This window comes from Theobroma umbraticum, unplaced genomic scaffold (genome assembly GCF_002168275.2).
Source record: "Theobroma umbraticum cultivar Fairchild unplaced genomic scaffold, ASM216827v3 scaffold_44.0, whole genome shotgun sequence".
In the NCBI taxonomy this organism is placed as follows: Eukaryota; Viridiplantae; Streptophyta; class Magnoliopsida; order Malvales; family Malvaceae; genus Theobroma; species Theobroma umbraticum.
In genome coordinates, this window is record NW_018397255.1 from 2484168 (window position 1) to 2504250 (window position 20083).

A 20083-nucleotide genomic window follows, 5' to 3' on the forward strand; every position below is an offset into this window, starting at 1 on the left:
AACATGATTAAACACGTTATCTCCAATGCAAAGCCGAATAGTACTCACACCTTTGCTCCAACTCTGCCCATTCAACATCTTTCATGTCATCTGGTTGCCCTTCCTTTTTTCTTAGCAAGGGGCGCATTAAGCCTTGCTGTACAAGGAGATCTTTCATCTTTCTCTGCCATTGCGTGAAACTAGTGTTTCCATCAAACTTCTCAATTGAAAAAATTTGTAGAACTAGTAACTTTTGACATCCTTGTTGAATCTTGAATTTTACTGAACCCGACGCTCTGATACCAGTTTGTTGTGAAAATTGCCCAAGAAACAACAAAGATAAAATCCATAGAAATCAAGCAAACAGAAAAACACAAAAATTTACGTGATTCGACCTCTTGCCTACGTCCACAGAGTGAAACTATTCTTATATTATTGAGAAATTAAAATACAATAAATTGACCTCTATGACTCCTCAAACCAACCCAAGATCCCTTGTACACTCTTTCTCAATAACCTCCCAAGAACACTCACTAAACCACTCTAACTCCACCTAGAGCAAAAGACAGAGTTACAAAGTGTTACTTCTCTAAAACTCTCAAAGCACTACTTGTAATTCTAAAGCCTAGAGATATACTTTTATAGTATAAAAGTTCAAAGTAAAATGTGATTAGGACTATATAGAATAAGAAGTTTAAAACTATTAAACTACTTAATGTTGTACATAAACCAAAATTCTAATTAAATAAGATATAAAATTCTAATCAACTTAAAACTTAACAAATATAGATTCCATTCTACTATCATGGTTTAGGCAATTATTGGAGTTTGGACTTACATTCAATGGTAACAGTATCCATGAATTCTTGATCATTTGCCATGACATGCAAGGTCTCAGACAAAATGCATGCTTCAATATCAATACTTCCTTCTTCTGCTCCAGGGAACAACGTAAGCTTCCCATCAAACTTATTTGCGGGCCCGCTTCTTGCTGCAATTGGCTTACCCCATCCAAAATCATTACCATACATGTTGAACCGAGGAGAACTACTTGCGATTAGAACGTTGCTACTCATCATGGCCATTTTTATGACCTTAGGGCTTGCTATCCATGACTCCAGGACCTTTTTGAACTCTTCTTCAGTTTGTGTAGCGATCATCCTGTTCATTTGCCACGCGATATCACCTACTCCTTTTTCTTGCAGCTCCTTTGCTTTCATTTTCACACTTTCACTCTTCACTGCATTTCCGAAATACTGTTTAGGCAGGTCGCGCAATCTTGCCCTGGCACCAATTAGCATGTAGAAAATCATCTCTTCATTGGGGTCTAAATTTTTGTTGCGGATAACAGATCGCCAAATATGAGATAAGAGTGCTTGAAGAGAGGAGATGCTGTTTGTCCCAACTTCAGCGTTGGCTCTTTCTTTGAGTTTTGCAATGCTTTGCTTTGTGAAATGGAAAACCCTTTCTTTCAAATTAGGAGGTAGAATAAACTCTTCATGGAATTGCTCAGCATAAGATCGAGGGATCCGAATAGGATAATTGATACTGTGAAGAAACGAACGTTGAAAAACAGGGAGTTTAGATAAGTGAATCGAACCTCTTGAAATTTCTGACCATGAATTAAAGAAATGCCAAAACGATGAACCATCGACCACAGAATGATTGATGGTACAACCAACAAAAACACCATCCATAAGCTCTGTCACCTGCACTCCAAGTAATGGGTTAGAAAAGCCCTCATAGTTCTTAACCCCATTAAGTGGGAAAAAGGAATGAACAATTGAAGGAACATAAACAGGTTTAACAATGTCAGAAATCGTTACTCCATCGGCTTCAGCATGGATAAACAAGGCTCCAGCATTATTACAATCAATACAAAAGGAAATGGTGTCATCGTCATGTTCATTGGTAGCTAGGCGACCTGCCAGGGGTGGAAAATAGTCTAGAGTGTGGGCAAGAGAAGCTTTTAAGTGTTGTATCAAGGTGTTTTCAATTTCCTTCTCTGGGGAAGGTTTTGGCCTGGGAAAAAGAAGTCCCTTCTGGACAGGGCCCACTGCAAAAAGGTTAAGATCCCATGGAGTTAACTCAACCCTCTGAGTCCATGCCTTGTGGGTTTCTGCTTGGACCATAGTACTCGAGATGCATCGAATACCTGCCATGGCTTCTCCAAGTGAAACGTTTCTGTAATCTCGCTAAGTTATAGAAGTTCTATGCACATTTGTTAATGGTAACCTAAAAGCAACCTTGGATATCTACGAGATTAACCAACAACCATTTGTTTCGCACTAGTAGATTTTTTGAGCAGTACTGGTCGGTGGCTTAACACGAAAAACATGCAGGTTTATGTCGAATACGTGGCAAAACTAGTACCATGCACCTCAGATAAACATAAAGTAGCATCTGCTGTCAGCTCCAAGTTAGACATTGATTGTGATCTCTATCCATTTCAAATTTATTGCGTAAGAAAAAGCCGATTGTTCACTGTCACTGCCACCCACTGGCCACCTCTTCATTGCTCTTCTTTTTCTCCTTTGATGATATCTTTTTTCTTTTTCTTTTTTAACAAATGAAAGGCTCGTACTATCTTTTTAGGCTTTATGTCAATTGGAAGGGAAAAGAAGAGTTACTTATACCTCTTCAAGTTTTTTTTTTCCCGCCATACTCATTCGATTCAGAAATTTGAAGAGAAGATTTTTCTTTAAAAATGTTTTATTGTATAGATAGAACCATTTTGGGTCATCATTCTTCTGTTCATTTTCACTTAGCTTAACCAAAAACAAAATTGATAATGATGCATCTTTCTTTCCTTTTTACTCTCCATATAGCAATATCTGAATTCAAATTTTCATTTTCCTCTCTTCCTCTCTTCATTTTTACCACACAATATAGTTAGCTCATCAAACTCCCTTCGTCCTCAAAGTCAATTGAAGAGTGAATCATTCTATTCTGCCGCTACGTGAGGTAAACTTTTGCACTAGTAATAAGTAGTAGTAATAACATAGTTATCGGTGGGAATTTGACAAAGTTTTTTGACGTTTGTGATGAAGACTTACCCTTGTTATGAATGCCCGTGTACCAATTTTTAATAATCATAGTACACTTGTTTCATTATTATTGTTCATCTTTAATTTCACAAAAACTAAAGGAAAAAAAAAAGTTAATTTTAGCTAGCGTGTGATTGATGAATAAGATTAATGAATAATTGACTGTTGGTTGAAATTTTGGGTTATAAAAACGATATACTATATGCTTAAATATGTAGAGTACAGGCAAAAAGGAATTGAAGAAAGCAAGAAAATTAAATCGACATCCATGACATACTTTATTTTCATTTTCAAAGCATGACAGTTGTAAGGCATTGTCTATTAGGTTTTACACGAATTATTCTTCAAAGAACATGTGTTATTCAACAGGCAATATTAAAGCATTTTCAGATTCAGAGTTTGGGAGGACATTAAACGGTGAAGATATCCATGAATTCTTGATCATTTGCCATAACCTCCACTGCGGCATGCTTCAATATCAATACTTCCTTCTTCTGCTCTGGGGAACAATGTAATCTGCCCATCAAACTTATTTCCTGGCCCGCTTCTTACTGCAATTGGCTTTCCCAATCCAAAATCATTACCATACATGTTGAACCGAGGCGAACTACTTGTGACCAGGGCGTTGTTTGTCATTCCGCTCAAAGTGATCAACTTAGGGCTTGCTGGCCAAGACTCTAGGAAATTTTTGAATCTTTCTTCAGTCATCGTAGCAATTATCTTGTTCATTTGCCATGCCACGTTACCATTTCCTTGTTCTAGCAGCTCCTTTGCCTTCATTGTTACAGTCCTACCCAGCATTGCATTTCCAAAATGCGTTTCAGGCAGCTCCTGTAATCTTCGTCTAGTGCCAACTACAATAACGCAATTGGTCTCTTCATCAGGGTTAAAAGTTTTGTTGCCGATAAAAGATCGCCAAATATGAGACAACAGGGCTTGTTGTTGGCGCCAATCTCAACATTGGCTTTGGCTTTGAGTTTTGCAATGCTTTCCTTTGCGAAATGAAAACCCCTTTCTTGTAGAGGTGGTACAATGAACTCTTCATAGGTTTGTTTGAAATAAGGAGGAATACGAATGGGAAGATCAGTACCATCAGGAAACCAACGTTGAAAAACAGGGGGCTTGGATAAGTGAATTGAAACCCTAGAAATTTCTGACCATGAATTAAAGAAATGCCAGAATGATGTACCATCAGCCACAGCTTGATTGATGGTGCAACCAATAAATATACCATCTACAAAATCTGTTATCTCTATTCCAAGTAAAGGGTTAGTAATACCGTCATAGTTCTTGAGGCCATTCAGTGGGAAAAACGAGTGAATAATAGGAGGAACATAAACACGCTTGATGATGTCGGAAATGGTTACTCCATCAGCGGCAGCGTGGATAAACAAAGCTCCGGCATTGTTGCAGTCAATAGAAAAGGAAATGGTGTTATCTTCATGTTCAGTTGTTGCCAGGCGACCTGCCAGGGGTGGAAAGTAGTCTAGAGTGCACGAGAGAGAGGTCTTTAAGTGGTGGATTAGGGTGTCTGCAGTTTGCTTCCCTTGCGGAGGTTTAGGCTTGGAAAAAAGAAGTCCCTCTTGGCTTTGCCCTATTGGAAGGAGCTGAAGATCCCATGGAGTTAACTCAATCCTCTCACCTGATGCCCTGTGATATGCTGCCTGGACTATACTGCTGGAGACGAATCGCACGTCTGTCATGTTTTCTCCAAGAAAAAATCTTCACTCAACTCGGTATAAGTTCAAAAGCTGGTTGTGAGAGCTATCAAAAGCTGTTTCTTTTTTCTTTTTTTGAAAAGCAGCTATCAAAAGCTGCTGCCATGTGAATTGAAGTCCCCCTTCCTTCCTAGCTTTGCCAATACAAACCTGCCAAGTACAATCAATCGTTGCAGTTTCCATTTTTATGAAAAATTTTATACAAAATACTGCTGTTAGCAGGTCCCTCCCACTTACTGCCACACCTACTTGTTCCAAAATGTAATCAATTATTCAAATTCTTTTATGTTTAGCAAGATCGCTGATGGAAATACTGAATTCAGCTTTGTCTTGCTAGTTTAAGTGTTGGAAGAACTAAGAACACTAAACTTTAGTTAGTTAATTATTTCTTGTTCTTGTTTCCTCGGTGTTGTACAGACGAAGTATATATCTCTGAGTGCTCTGCTAATCCTGTTAAAGTGAATCAACAACCAGGAAAATATTTCTACATCTTTGTAACAAAATAAATCGATTATTTTTTAGAGTTTAACACTACTTCAAGAATAAATTTGAAGCCATATCAAACTAAAACAATTCCAACTCAACCTGACTTGATGCCGAAAACAAAACAATCAAATCAGCCAAGCATATGGAATAAACACAGCAATAAATCAAGAACAAAACATGTTGTTTAAAGGTTCAAACATAAAGTAGAAGAGTTTCCAGTGCTTACAGGAGTAAAATGGTTATGGCACCCAACTTCTCATCTCTCTATTTCTTTTTCCTGTTCTATCATGTTTCTGATCTTGTTTCCCCGGTCCTCGGTAGGCCTGTATTATTTAAAGCACTGTCTCATCTACATATTTTATAATTTTGTTGCTATGGGACCTACAGCCTAACTACATTATTGAAGTTAAATATAAAGTAAAAAAAAAAAAATTGAAATTGGGTTTACAACCCAATATGTATCCTTGCCATCCAGGAACTCCACACCTTACAATTTGTCTCAGAAAGAAGACCCAAGGATCGCATTATTAATTACAGCATTAGTTTGTGGCCTCAATTCCAAATTTGATTCCTCCAATACAAATTTCACGTTATTGGATATTGTAATGTGTTAACCAAGTTGAGGAATTAAGATTCTTTGACTAGATTTTCACCGCATTATACCTCCAGTTACTGATATTGTGAATTTTACATGCTTTAGTAGACTATAGCATCTTGGCCCTATCAAATGCATGGAATGCAAATAAAATTTTACCAAAAATGTTGAATAAGGTAAATATTTCAGGCAAATTGATTTCTATTAGGATAATTTGGTATTGGAATACTGGACTCTCAAAATCCAGTTTGGTTTGTCAAACACAACACCATGCAGGTTTATAGTTTTCAACTTGTAACAAGAATATGTGATTTTTCATTCAATTACAAAAGTGAGCTAGCCCTTATGGTATCAATGAATTGAAGAAATTACCAACGATTTAATTAGGAGAAAATTATGAGGAATAACCTTTCTTGATAAGGGTATTTTAAAAATAAATTCAATACTTTTTAACCATATTTAGTCATGACTCGATAAAAATACTCTCGAAATTATTTTAAATAAATTAAACCGTTTATTACAATTTTTTTTCTATTTGTGCTTTCGATTTCTCTCTCTCACCATCCCACTCTCTCTAATTTTTTCGATTTCTCTCTTTGGCATTCGTCTAGTATACTCATCTCTTGATTTCTCTCTCCTACGTTTTCAGATTTCTCTTTCTTGTACTTTCAAGACATTAAGCGATAGTTTTGATGTGCTTAGGTAGGTGGTTATTTGAGAAATTTGATTTTTAGATATTTTGGATAAAATTAAATTGTAGAAATGATTACATATGTTTGAAATAGTTTGTAATTGTATCAATTTGGGACATAGACATCAATAAACTCAAGAATTTGAAATTTATAAACCTAGGTTTTTAAAAGAATTTTTTTTTTTAGTCAAAATAAGTGTTTTAGATAAGAAAATTTATGTTTTGATTTATGAAAACATATTAGAAACATTTTAATCGGTGTCAAATTGTCAAAAAGATAAAAAAAAAATGAAGAAAGTTGAGATGATTTAAAATTTTGATTCGTAAGTAACAATAACATTTTAAGTATTAAAGTGCAACAAAATGTTTTTGAATATGACGTGTAATAATAATATTTTTTCAACATGCTGTGTAACAATAATATTTTTTTCAATACGGCGTGTAACAACATTTTTTAATTATGGTATGTAACATGTTTTTCTGCATGACATATAATAATAGTATTTTTTTTCAACATAACGTACAACAATCTAACCATAGTGTGTAACATATTTTTGTACATGACATATAACAATAGTATTTTTTTTCAACATGACATACAACAACTTAATCATGGCATGTAACAACATAAACATGATATGTAACATATTTTTATACATGACGTATAATTTCATTAACGATAATTTTATTTAATTTAATTAAAAACAGTTAAAATTATTTAAAAAAATTATTTTTGAAAATATTTTTCTTTAAAGATTATTTTTAAAAATGTCCTTTAATTAGAGCAGCATTAAAAACAACAGTAGGAGACCAAGATCATATGGTCAATGCAGCCATGAACTCTTCATCATTTTCCACGGCCTGAAATGTCTCAGGCGAGAGGCAAACTCTAATCTGAATACTTCCTTCTTCCACTCCACAAGACGCTGCCAACACCCCGCCACACTTGCTCCCTGCCCCAGTTCGCTCTGCAATCGGTCTTCCCCAACCAAAATCATTGCCATAAATATCAAACCTTGGTGAACTAGCTGTTAACAAAGCATTGTTCATCATTTGACCTGTTTGGTATAGCCTAGGACTATTTACCCAGGACTCCAAAAAGTTCATAAACTTTTCCTCTGTGTGATTATCAACAGTTTTATTCATTTGCCATGCGGCGTTTCCAAGTCCCTTCTCGAGTAGCTCCCCTGCTTTCAAAGTTACTATCGCACTTTGAACTGCGTTTCCAAAATATTGTTCTGGCAGCTGCGGCAATTTTTGTCTAAGACCAATTACTAAAAAAATGATGGTCTCTTGATTGGGGTCAAGATGCCTATTGCGCATAATGGATTGCCAAAAATGAGAGAAGACTGCTTGAAGAGAGGATATCTTGTTGGTGTTCATCTCAGCATTAGCTTTTGTTTTCATTTTCACAATATCCTGCTTTGCAAGATGAAAAACTCTTACTTGCAAAGGTGGTGGAATGAACTCATCTTGAATATGCAGATATAACGTTTTGGGAATGCGAATAGGGTAATCTATACCATCAAGAAACTGACGTTGAAATATGGGAGGTTTAGATAAATGATCAGAACCACGAGAAACTTCTGACCAACAATTAAAGAAATGCCAAAACGAAGTGCCATCGACAACAGAATGGTTCATGCTGCAAGCAATGAAGATACCATCCACAAGCTCAGTCACTTGCACTGCAAGCAATGGCTTCGAAGTACCCTCGATATTCTTAACCCCATCCATTTGGAAAAACGAGTCGAAAATTGTAGGAACATAGACGGGTTCAATGAGATCAGAAATGGTTGCTTTCTCAGCGACAGCATGGACAAATAAGGCTCCAGCATTGTTGCAGTCAATGAAAAAAGAAGTGGTTTTGTCATCGTGCTCGATGCTGGCAAGGCGGCCTGCAAGTGGAGCAAAGAAGTCTAGTGTACGTGAAAGGGAGGCTTTCAAGTGTTGGATCAAGCCATTTTCTGGTTCCTCCTCTTGCGGTTTGGGCTTATGGAAGAGCAATCCCCATTGCAAGTAGCCGACTAAAAGGTGTTGAAGATCCCATGGAGTTTGCTCAATCCTGTCAATTTCTTTCCTGGGGCTTCCACCCTGGACGATACTCGAGGAAATGAAGCGGATGCTTGCCATAATATTTTCCGTAACCTCACAATTTTTCTGCATATCGGACTTCCACGAATTGCATATATAGATTATTTAATCATACAGTTAATTAAGGTTTCAGTTTCTTGTTTATTATTGTCTGTAGGTTTCAGTTTCTTAATTAGGCCTAAATTTTTCTGGAGGAGAAACGTATCCTGTTTAAGAGTACAGTATTAATTCCATAAAAGAAAAAGGATCAGGTATCAAAGCACCACCTGTTTACTTCTCTGCTATGAACCTGATGATTTCCTCATTTAATTCCTTGAAAGCATGAAATAAAAAGGGAGTTTTAAACTCTGTTTGGAACAATGAAAATGCTTTTGGAACAATATTTTCAGTCATACTCATTTCAAGTGTTTATATAGAATAAAACATTTTGTAGATGAAGAAAAAAAAAATCCTTTCAATAAATCATTTTCCGGTTACTGAACGAAACTTTATGTCATATAATATTTCAGATGTAAAAACTAATCTAAATTAAGAAATAAATAATCTGAACAAGAAAATGGTAAGCGAAAGGAAAATTCATACTGTATAGTCTTATAGAATAATTTGGCTACAGTTATTTGTTTTTATGCACTGCGCAAACTAATGATGGGCCCTTCTGGACAGAACCTATTTGGGCCCAGGTTGTGATTATGTAACTCAAAGCCTTTGAAACATGGGCCTTCATTGGATCTTTGTTTCCCTTTTAAAAACCCTGTAAAATAATACTCTGTCATCGCAGGTCATGGCGTTTTTATCACCACGCGCCAGTTGTCTGCTTCTTGGCCATGGAAGATGCTCCAGATTCCTCTGCTCTGCTTCTTCTTCTTCTTCTTCTTCATTTCCAGGTGGGTATTTAAAGAATTAAACTTCTATCTGCTTTTTCCTTCTCCTTTTATCATTTCCTGGTTAGCTTTTTAAGTTTAAGTCAGTAAGTAAAGAATGTTATACTGTGCGTTAAATTGCAGACCACATTAGTTTCATCAAAGAAGTGGCTGCAACTCAACCTCCTCAGCATATGTCTCAGCTATTAAGAATACTCAATGCAAGAGGTAAAAGTTCCCTCTTTTTTTCTTTTTCTTTTTCTTTTAAATGATATTGGATTTGGGTTTTTGTAGTGAGGTACGTATAAAGGAATCAAATTTGGTGCTAATGGAATTCAGCTTATCACCCAAGAAAGAAAGTTTTATGCAGGTTAATTCAAATTCATGTGTGCATATGTTGCACTATCAGTAAAAGTGGGTTGTTTGGAGTGTCTACTTATTGTTATAAAAGTGACTGTTTCAGTACTGAAGATTTTGAACTTCATTGTTTGTGATGTAATCCTGGCTTTGATCCTATTCCGCAGAAAACTAACACATTGATTGAAAACTCTTAGGACTAATAGTCTCTATATCTAATACGTTGTAACAGGTGAATCCATTCTTTCTCCTGGAGCAAAGCAAGGGTTAATTCCACTGGCAATTCCGCTAGCAAAAAGTAGCTCAGGTATTAATGTGTTTTCTATGCTTGGAATTGGTTATTTATAAGAAATGATTAAGTTGAAGCTGTTGCAAGATTTGGTTGATGATAGGTGCTGTAACTGCATTGCTCAGATGGCCAACAGCTCCTGCTGGGTGAGAAACTTCGAATGTCTGACCTTTTATAAGTGGTTAATTCTCTTTAGCCTGATTGAGATTCCCCTCTTCCGTCAGGATGGAGATGCCAGTGGTGGAGGTTCGTAAACATGGAGTTTGGCTGTTGGCCAAGAATGTAAGTTGTGTGCATGAACAGCATGACATGTTCATGTAACCTTGTCCCATGGCTAGGGTTCAGAGCTGGAATTCCATTGTATTGATATCTGGAATCTTAAATTCTTAACCATGCTGACATACGTTCTTTACATCATAATTTCTCTCTCTCTCTCTCTTAAACAGGTGGAACAGTTTATTCACCGAATCCTGGTTGAAGAAGATGCCAATAGCTGCAAAAAAGGAAGTGATGAGTTATTTCATGCTGCATCCGATGCTGGGGAGAAACTTTATAAAAAGGGAGACTTTTCTAAATCTCAGATTACAGATGTAGACTTCTATCTTTTAACAAAGGTATTGAAACTGCATATATTTATATCTATTGTACTTTAATCAAATTTCAGCCATATAATTTAAATTGTAATGATAAATGACTGTTGCAGGTTGGTTTATTTCCCGATGTCCTAGAGCGCAAAGTGATGCAGCATATTGAGAAAGGGGACCATGTAAGACTACCTGACTGCTTACCTAAGTTAAGCAGTATCCTGCATGCAAATTAACATTTCCACTTATTTTTTACCTACTTGGAAAGGTTTCAGCTTTGGTGACTGGAGAATTTTACACAAGGAAGGAGCATTTTCCTGGATTTGCACGTCCCTTTGTTTTCAATGCAGAAGTTTTACTGAAGTTAGTAAAAACACTAATTACTCTCTCTTAATATTATTCTGTTATGTTCAAATGACATGTTCTACTAAGGAGCCTCATTGGCATTTTTCAGGGTTGGGCGTAATCCGGAAGCTAAAGATGCTGCAAGAGGGGCTTTAAAATCCCCATGGTGGACTCTGGGTTGCAAATACCATGTATGGGAGCTACAGACAATCCCCTTCCTAATCTTTGATGTGTTTTATTTCCTTTTTTTTTTTCAGAAAACTTTTCTTGTCAAATTAAACAGTGGCTTTCTTTCCAGGAAGTTGCTTGTATAGCAGAATGGGAGGATGAACAAATTGAATATATTACAGAAAAATTGTCCGAAGAGGGAAGGCAAGAAGATCTAAAGAAGGGAAAGCCACCTGTCCAGGTTTTAAGTTATAACCTTCGATGTTTATTGATCTGACTTTATAGACATTAGAGGTGTAAATTACCAATCTGTTTTTCTTTCTTCTCACTAATCTTCTTCAATGAAATCCACAGATCGCATTGGATGAAGCTGCTTTTTTGTTGGATTTAGCTTCTGTGGAAGGGACTTGGGATGACTCTCTGGAGCGGATTGCTGAATGTTACAAGGAGGCTGGACTCCATGATATTGCAAGATTTGTGCTATACAGAGACTGATTGTTAGTCTGCCATGTTTACATCTTCAATTTTGACAATATTTAATAATAATTTAAAGGCAGTTTTGCAATTGTTGCACGTGAAAATGGAAAATTTTACTATTAGGTGGTTCAATTGGTGACTGATTGGCCCTCATGACTAGCGTGAGCATGTTTGGCAAGGGTTGCTCTAAATCACTCATGGAGAGGAAGATATATGACTTGCCCTTTTTCACCTTTTCATTTTTGGTTCAATTTGTTGATTAGCCTATGGGGCTGCTTCTAAACTGATAATGTTTCTCCTCCATCTATTGCATCTGATCTGAGTTCCTCCAAGTTGCATTTATCTTAATATGTATGGTGCTAATCTCCTTGCTCATAGAGTTGAATGCTATTCAAGGCACATGGCAAACATGGCCGAGATAGCTCAAGGCAAAAAACTCTTCTGCGGTGATTAATGGTCATCACGATTTTTCTTTTAATTCACCAAATTACGGGACACAATTTTACATTGTTCTGTAATTATTGATAGAGGCGTGCTCAACTCAAATGTTACGTACGATTTCTGTAAATAGCAAGCCAAAGTCTGTCTTCTGTTAGCCAACAAACAAAAATGAACATACCAGACGCAGACGGTTAACAACGTCCAGAACATTAAGCATTCCTCTTTCCACCTGATAAATTCTTGGCTTTCTCCAGGTTTCTGCCATATATTTCACCAAGACTACATACAATATATTCTCTCCCAAGCAACCATCGAAAGCTAGACTTTTATTCATTCCCACTCGAACGCGAAAGAAAAACCAAAAAGCAACCACCGTGACAACAGCCTGAAAGCTCCACCTTGTCACCACTTTCTTCTTTAATGTCATTCTGTCAATCGGGCAGATGGAAAGGGCGTTTTCTTCCTTTTATCTTTTGTTTTTCTCCACAATAGCTTTTTCCATAAACTCCCACTTTGTTTTTTGCTGGGAACGATTGCTAAAGATTTAACTGCAGCATTGTCCTCCTGGTGTTTATTTCCATTCAAAACGACGTTATTTTCTAGAGGCTCTTTCATCCTGTTATTTTCTTTGGCCTTACAAGACTCAAGAGTTTTTGCTTCAGAATTATCTTCGGCTATCATCTGATCTAGCAGAGAGGATCTGTGGCTGATCAACTTCTTTGGTGGAGTTGGAATGGTCGTGGAGGTTGTAGTAGTGGCATCAGTTGGAGTGGAAATGACCTTGTCAAAAAGAGCTGCTTCCTTCGGAGATGCCAATGCCTTCAACTGCTTTCCCAAGTTTAGAATAGTCTCTTGGCACTCAGCCAACTTTTCTGAAGCAGCTGTAATCTCCCAGTTCTGCCAGATTGATCAAGCAACAATAATTTACATGTAACATACGAAGCAAGGATAATCTAATTGTCAATGAAGCCTCAAAGCTACCATATTAATTTATGTAAATGAAATTAAAGTAAAATTTTTTTATGCACACATAACAGTGTCATATAAACTTACGGTTCGAAGCTTATTTCCCTCCTGACTGAGTTCAGAGTTTGGTATTTCCCTTTCTGTCACACTGAAGGTAACAAACATAAGATGCACAACAATCTCAACACTGCAAAGAAAATTAACCTTGATATGAGGTTCACAGAGCAAAGTTATAAAAATTGATAGTACCTGTCAAGACATGTGGCCTCCAACTCTTCATGGCTGTTATTTTTATTCTGTGATTCCGGATCTTGAGAAGGAAACGTTTGACAAGCATTTACTTCAACATTGGTCAAGGAAAGCTGTTTATCAAGGTTTTCATTTATCAAATTCTGTTTTGCAACTTGACCTTCAACCATTTCTTCCGTTTTTCTCAGAGCACCTAACTCTGCCTGCAAGTTTGCAATGGTTTTTTCATATTCCTCAAGTTGATTAATCAGAGAGTCACTCCTATTGGTGGTTGACCGGAGCTTATCTTCCAGAAGTTTCTTTGCAGCTTCTATGTTAATCAACTCATCTCTTAGTTTTCTATTTTCTTCTCTCACATTAGGCTCTTCCTTTTGAAAGAAGTTACTGTTGCCATACAGAGCAGCGAGGTGTAATTTATCTGCCTCTGCAGATTGACCAACTATTCCAGCTTCTGCTTCACTTTCACTCCGTGATTCATCCCAGTCAAAATGCTTCTTAATTGCATCTCTCATGCTTGAAACATCTTGGAGGGAAAAGCAATGGTTCATAATCCAGTCCAGAGCAGAAGTTAATTCTTGGGTAAAGTTGTTGGCATCTGTCTTTCCGTTCAACAGGTCATAACAAGCATGCAGAAATTGCTGTAAAACGGCACAAAGTTCAGAAGTTTTCCACTGCAAAACACGAACCATGTAGCCTGAAGGTGTTTCTGATTGCTTGTATGAGAAAGAATTCCTTTCCTTCTTGGACAAGGTCTCTGGGATATTATAATCTGGTGATGGTAAGCTGATCCCCTCAATGAGCTCAATTATCCTGCAAATTGATTTACTCAAATCAGGTTGAAACAGTTGGTTGTTCTTCTCTGCTGAGCAGATGTTAACATCAATATCCCCAAGAGAAGAATCCATCTTTGAAGAACCATTTGAAGGTTTCCATGACATGTAGCCACTAATACAAGAGGGATCAGAGGATTTGGGATGGTCTAAACCCTCCCTTTCATCAAAAATTTCACCAGTATTTTGATAGTTCATGCAGGTTAGAGCTTTTCTAATATCCTCAAGTATTTCATCTGAGTTTCTTTGAGTTTCACGGTTTTGCTCTGAGATCACTTTCAGTATAGCCTGAAGCCAACTAGGAACTTTGCTAAGCAATGGATTTTTGGACTTCATTTCATTGTTCAACATGGTATGGTCAGACTGACTGTTGGGAACAGGGACTATCTCCTTACAAACCTCCAAGGAATTTCCACTTGACCCAGTTAGCAAGCGTCCAAGGGTCCCATTAGCTTCATCTGAAGAAACATGAGAACTACCAGACAGTTTATCAACAGAAACCAAAGCTAATTTTTCCATTTCAACAAAGTCATCCATTAGATTTATGTCTGAAGATCCAACAGTTTTGCGTGATGGCGACTTCCTTGATTGTCCATATCTGAAATACTCCAATTCAGAAAGTAAAGCTGAAGCCCAGGATTCTGCACAGCTGGCCTTATCATCGCTGCCAACATCAGACACTGATGCCAGAGAGATATCATGTGACATAACAATGTTCCTGGTTGACTCATTGTTTGCCCGACTTTTAGATGATTCTTCAAGCTGTGACTCAACCTCTGATAATTTGGAAGCTGTGCGTGCATGCATAACTCTGGAGAATTGAAGTTCACTTGTTTTCTTGTTAAGGGCTTCCTTGAGAGCCTTATTTTCCTCTTCCACTGCACAAAACTGCTCAGTTAGGATATTAATCCTTTTGCTTGGGCTGTCGGAATAACTGTCAACCGCAGAGTCAAGCCCTTGACCAGTAGGACTAGCATTTAACTTTCTCCTCATCATTTCAACAGAGTCCCTTCCCAGCATTTCAACTTCGTTTTTCATCTTAGCCAAGGCAGCAGGACCTGGCAATCGTTTCCGGACTAGGAGACGCAGCTTATGACATTCTGATTCTAGCTTAGCAATTTTCTTCACACTTTCTAAATGTTGCTTGTGTGATGCTTCAGCTGTTCGACGATTGAATTCTCTCTCTTCATTCCTGATCTCAAGCTCCTTCTCAAGCACTCGAACCTCATATTTCAGAGAAGCATTATCTTTCTCTGTGGATTCTAATCTTATCATTAGTGCATTAAAATCTGTCTCCATCTGAGCCCTTTGCTTGTTTAAATCATCAATCACATTTTCCTTTGCCAAGAGAACCTTACTAAGATTAGTGTTCTCAACACCAGTTTTGGTAAGCCTTTTGACAGTCTCTCCCAACTGCTCCTCTAAAATCTTCTGTGATTTCTCAAATTCTTTCGATGCCTTCATCACAGCATCATGAATCCTTTGCTCCTGCTCTTCTCGAACAAAGTGCAATTGCTGCATGCATTCCTTGAGGGCCGCATCTAAATGAGTTAATCTTTCTTCATTAACAACTCTCTGCTGCAATGCTTCATCTAGTGCTTGCTTTAGAGACACCGCTTCTGCTTCTGCCTTCTCCCTGCCTGTATAAAATTTATTGATTATAGAGCAGTCAAACAATCAACAGAACAACAAAACTTAACAAATAGCACAGCAATTAACAAGGAAAAACATTATATTACCTGCAAGAGCTTCCTGTGCTATCTCTTTATGTTTCTTCACAAGTTCGTCTTTGGAATTACAGTCAGAAAGTGCAGAAGAAAGCTTGATAGTTAAACCTTTCAGCTCATTCTCCAATTCTCCTTTATCTGCCACAAGAGTCTGTATCTGGGAGAAAGGTAAAAACCAAAGTATCAGTAAGACTTCGGTGCACATTAACAATTCCAGAGTAAAAGGGTTCCCAAAAATTGATCGGCAACCAAGAACAGGCATCCTGATATAGTCCAAGATTTCAATAAATGATGCCAACTCTTAACTTTTTCTCACTAAACATGGCGACTAAGTCTAACTTGATGAAAAACCCAATTATGCATGAGTCAACATTCATTTGAACTTTAATAAAATGAGAACTTTGGCAAAAATGTTCTAATCTCAAAGTCTTGTGCTCGAACATCTCGTATGGATGTAGAAGAACTTCCTTAGATGCATATATAATGGAGATACGTGGTTGTGTGGGAATAATTTGACGAGTTTTATTTATTTTTCTCCCCATTAACATTTAGAAACAAAGGAAACCAGGGAAAGCTTAATATCGTTGAACTTAAAAGGTGTAAATGTGTCCATTAATTTAGACCGAGGCATCAGCATCATCAATTTTGGAGAGAGTTTAATGGAAATATTCAAACATCCTTAATTTTACCTCGTCTTCATTATCTTTCTGCGACAGGTTTAGTTTGTCAGTTGCAAGAATGATCTTCTCTGTAGATTTCTTCCTCCAAAGCCGTGTCTTGTGGTCCATTATTTCACCAGTCCCGGGTTCAATAATCCAAAGCTTTCAGTTTAAAACACCTGCATTCAAATTACATTACAGTACAAGAAGTTAAACTTTCTTTCCCTCACATCAACCGTTGGAGAAAAATATCTGTCTTCCATTAAAAGGAACACTGAACCGGGCTAAAGAAGGAAGTATTTGTTAAATAAAACATTAATCCAACACGTAAATGTTAAAACACTCATTGCATGCATAACGTTCATGCTAGATACTTCGAAAAATGTGAATTTCTAAAGTAGAAAACAGGAAAGCAATATGTGATTCTAAGCAAACGTGAAAATATTGGAAAATAAAAGCCAAAGAAATGAATTTCGCTACCGTACTAGAACCAAAAACCGCAGTGAATCTGTTCAAATGAAAAGTTTAACGTCCTTTACCTTTTATGATGAATGGAGTAGTAGCTTCCAACCGTGCATGGATCATCAACAACAAAAACTCTCAAGTGTTTTTTCCTCGAAAAAACAGAGAGCTGAAGCAGAGGGAAAGTGTAGAAAATGTGGGTTGTTGGGAATTCCACCGACAGTGAAGAGCGGAAGAAAGAAGAAGAAGAAGATGATGATGATGAGATCAACTAAGTAACATAAAGGAGAGGGAGTGTGTTTGGTAAACAGGAAAAGTAAAATGTGGGAAAAGTGAAGTGACGGGAGAGACTTGAAACTGTGGAGAGAAACTGAAGAAAAAGAATTGGCGTTTTGCGCAGGGGAGAGATCCTGTTTTGTTGGTTCATTGCTTTCATCCGACGGCGCGGAAGAGCGCAAGTCTTTGTCTACTTTTCTTCACAATTCATTCCTTAGCTGTAAAAAAGAAGAGTAACAAGTAAAAACGTGCTAATTATTACTCCATTAAATAAAAAATGAAGGAAAAATCATTCTTTTTTCTTTTTTTATGTTTTGTGTGTAATTGTGTTAAGGAAAAAGGTAAATATGATTGACTTTAGGTTTGAATTTTTTTATTCTTTTCAATGGTTTCAACAAAAGATACTGTACTAGTGCTGAACCACACAAGCAATGAAATGTGTGAAAAGATTAAAGTGAACTAAATGGCATGGGTATAATAATTGTGGAAAAAAAAAAGAATAGGTGGAATAATTGCATATGATTGCCAAAGTTTTCAATTACTACTATTTTATTAAGCTTTTTAAAGTTTTTTTTAACATAATCTTTTAAAAATTTTATATTCTTTCAAAAAATTTAAATAAATTTTTATTTTTTTATTATATTCAATTAAATCTTTATATTTTTATCTTAAATCAAATAAATTATTCTACTTAATAATTGATTAATTACTATTAATCAAAACGTTATTTATCATTTTATATTCTTATAATATGTAGAGTGAAAATAATGAAACATGTTATTTCAATATATCATACACTATCTAATATATCAATATATTATATCAGCATTTCATATAATAAAATGATAAGTGAAAATTTGGCTAATGATAATTAGTCAATCATGGAATATAAAAACTTGATTAAATGAAATAAAAAATAAATATTTATTAGAATATTTTTACATAATTTAATAACTTTTTAACATTATTTTTTTATGAACTATTGTAAAAACATTTCTTATAAAATGACATTTTCAAAAGTCACAAACAGAACTTAAATTACTTGATGGTTGCTCTCACAATGTGGTTGGAAATTAAACTTAAAGATAAGATTTTTCTTAGATACCCAATTATAAATAAGAATTTTTAATGACTTATTTCATTTAAACATTTAAATGTGTCTTCTTTCAAGTGTAAATGCAACTACCCCCAATCCCCTCTGTTTGGCTTTCTCATTCTCCACTATGTTTGTAAATGAAACTTGAGCATGGGGTAGGTAAGATGCTCTTAATCACACCTTTCATCTATTAAACAATGTTAAACACACCCCCAATCCCCTTCATCAAACACACACAAAATAATAATAATAATTACTAAAGAACTCTTGGGGTTTATGACATGTCATTTTAACTTAAACCCAAAAAGCTTAAACTATAATTAGAGTATCATTGCATCTTTCAACCCTCTTTATTCTTTTGCTTTTTTCCTCTCCATTCAAGCATTATCACTAAGGCTTTGACATTTATTCTTGCTTAAACCAGATGCATACTTTATTAATTACTCTTGGAATCTTTCTTTGAGTTTCTTTATCATGCACTAAAGCATGATAGTGATATATTTTTTGGTGGCTTAATTAGTTGACTAGTGGCCCCTTCCTCCCCACCACCAATAACTGTTAGGAATATCATTGATTAATTTTTTCTCTAAACAAAGAACATTCTTGCATTACACTCTTGGTTTGTCTGTTTCTAGGACCATAATCCCACCTAGGATCTGTTTCACTGTTTTTTTAGAATTTGGTTTCGGTGCATACAATGTACAAGCACTGGCAAACTGTTACACGTGAAATTGTATAACAATGTTGTTGTATAAAATACAAACAGATAAAATGATTCATTCCTTGGTGGATGATATCATACCTAGTCTACCTGTCAATTTTATCTAATGGCTTCTATTAAAAAAAAAACAATTAAGAAGGTCAATAAGAGGTAATATTAGAACTTGGAATATTAAAATTTCATAAAAAATGTAATAAAAAATGTAACAATCAACTTTGTTTTTAAGATACGCTTGATATTTTATAATGTAATATGATTGTTAAAAATATAACATTGTAACGTATTGTAAGAGAAATGTTGATTAATAGATTAAAAAATAATATTATAGTATTTAATTTATAAATAATTTATTGAGAATGAATGTTAATTTTTAAAATTAGTTTAATATATAAAAATGTAAATTTAATATATTTTTAAAATATAAAATTTTATATAATATCATATTTTTAATAAATATAGTTATTTATATTTTTTTCAATTGAGGAAACGAGAAAAGAGATTCAAACATTACTCTTTAAATAAAAAATTATGTATCAATCAATAAATCAAATATTTAAATGTAATTATTTATCTTTTTTATTGTATTTTTTGAGACACGTTGACTGCATATATACTCTCTAATTCATAATTTGAAATCTAACTTTATATGAAAAAGGATCAAACTAATTTTTACATGAAATAATTGAACTTTGGGAAGTAATGACGTAATTTACTGTTTTGAGTCGATAAAAAAAGAGTTGAATGGTGAACAATGTGACAAAAATATAGTAATTCAGAAAACTACAAAACAAGAGCTTTGGTTGCAAAATCTACAGGCTGTTTTGTATTTGTGGGCTTTTGCGTTGGATTCGATATGTACTGGATCTGCAGAGTTCTGCATGGCGTGTCCTGACGTTTGAATGCTGCATTTAACAGGTTACTAACCCTCCTTTTTTTCTCTTTAAGAGAAACGTAACCAAAAAAGCA

At 35.6% G+C, this 20083-nt stretch overlaps 3 protein-coding genes and 2 pseudogenes across 10 annotated transcripts in view; 1 reads left to right on the top strand and 4 right to left on the bottom strand.

The window, feature by feature from the left end:
• The window catches only part of LOC110409792 (putative acetyltransferase At3g50280), a 6919-nt gene extending 4667 nt beyond the window's left edge, over positions 1-2252 (bottom strand). For 5 of the 7 annotated variants that reach the window (XR_002444607.2, XR_002444606.2, XM_021419256.2 and 2 more), the window contains exon 1: positions 818-2251. Coding sequence is in view for 5 of the 7 variants with exons in the window: in XM_021419256.2 (XP_021274931.1) it covers positions 818-2141 (1324 nt within the window). In the remaining 2 variants the exon portion in view is untranslated. Of the gene's footprint in view, positions 1-44; positions 164-660 lie in introns of those variants that run through there. The other 2 variants (XM_021419259.2, XM_021419261.1) reach the window with 2 other exon arrangements.
• A 1010-nt stretch (positions 2253-3262) lies between these two features.
• On the bottom strand, positions 3263-5548 carry LOC110409002 (putative acetyltransferase At3g50280 pseudogene; annotated as a pseudogene). Its single transcript, XR_016350757.1, has 2 exons — positions 5457-5548; positions 3263-4894 (listed from the first exon to the last, which is right to left on the bottom strand). The product of XR_016350757.1 is annotated as a putative acetyltransferase At3g50280 pseudogene (transcript).
• Positions 5549-7332: 1784 nt separating this feature from the next.
• On the bottom strand, positions 7333-8649 carry LOC110409262 (putative acetyltransferase At3g50280 pseudogene; annotated as a pseudogene).
• A 699-nt stretch (positions 8650-9348) lies between these two features.
• On the top strand, positions 9349-11786 carry LOC110409263 (cyclin delta-3). Its single transcript, XM_021418552.1, has 11 exons — positions 9349-9494; positions 9615-9698; positions 10060-10134; positions 10220-10262; positions 10341-10398; positions 10563-10730; positions 10820-10882; positions 10969-11063; positions 11155-11236; positions 11344-11454; positions 11568-11786. The coding sequence occupies exons 1-11, from the start codon at positions 9392-9394 to the stop codon at positions 11706-11708; spliced, it is 1023 nt and encodes a 340-aa protein (XP_021274227.1). The 5' UTR covers positions 9349-9391; the 3' UTR covers positions 11709-11786.
• Positions 11787-12226: 440 nt separating this feature from the next.
• On the bottom strand, positions 12227-17387 carry LOC110409628 (filament-like protein (DUF869)). The gene is made up of 6 exons (XM_021419043.2): positions 17102-17387; positions 16593-16741; positions 15916-16060; positions 13347-15816; positions 13185-13245; positions 12227-13028 (listed from the first exon to the last, which is right to left on the bottom strand). The coding sequence occupies exons 2-6, from the start codon at positions 16689-16691 to the stop codon at positions 12555-12557; spliced, it is 3249 nt and encodes a 1082-aa protein (XP_021274718.1). The 5' UTR covers positions 16692-16741; positions 17102-17387; the 3' UTR covers positions 12227-12554.
• Between the last annotated feature and the right edge of the window lie 2696 nt (positions 17388-20083).

Coding starts and splice junctions, on each gene's coding strand:
- LOC110409263 (XM_021418552.1), top strand. CDS start 9,392: ATGGCGTTTTTATCACCACGCGCCAGTTGTCTGCTTCTTGGCCATGGA. Junction 9,495..9,614: donor TTCTTCTTCTTCATTTCCAG/GTGGGTATTTAA, acceptor GTTAAATTGCAG/ACCACATTAGTTTCATCAAA. Junction 9,699..10,059: donor AAGAATACTCAATGCAAGAG/GTAAAAGTTCCC, acceptor ACGTTGTAACAG/GTGAATCCATTCTTTCTCCT.
- LOC110409628 (XM_021419043.2), bottom strand. CDS start 16,691: ATGGACCACAAGACACGGCTTTGGAGGAAGAAATCTACAGAGAAGATC. Junction 13,246..13,346: donor GAGGCCACATGTCTTGACAG/GTACTATCAATT, acceptor TGTTACCTTCAG/TGTGACAGAAAGGGAAATAC. Junction 13,029..13,184: donor AGGGAAATAAGCTTCGAACC/GTAAGTTTATAT, acceptor TCAATCTGGCAG/AACTGGGAGATTACAGCTGC.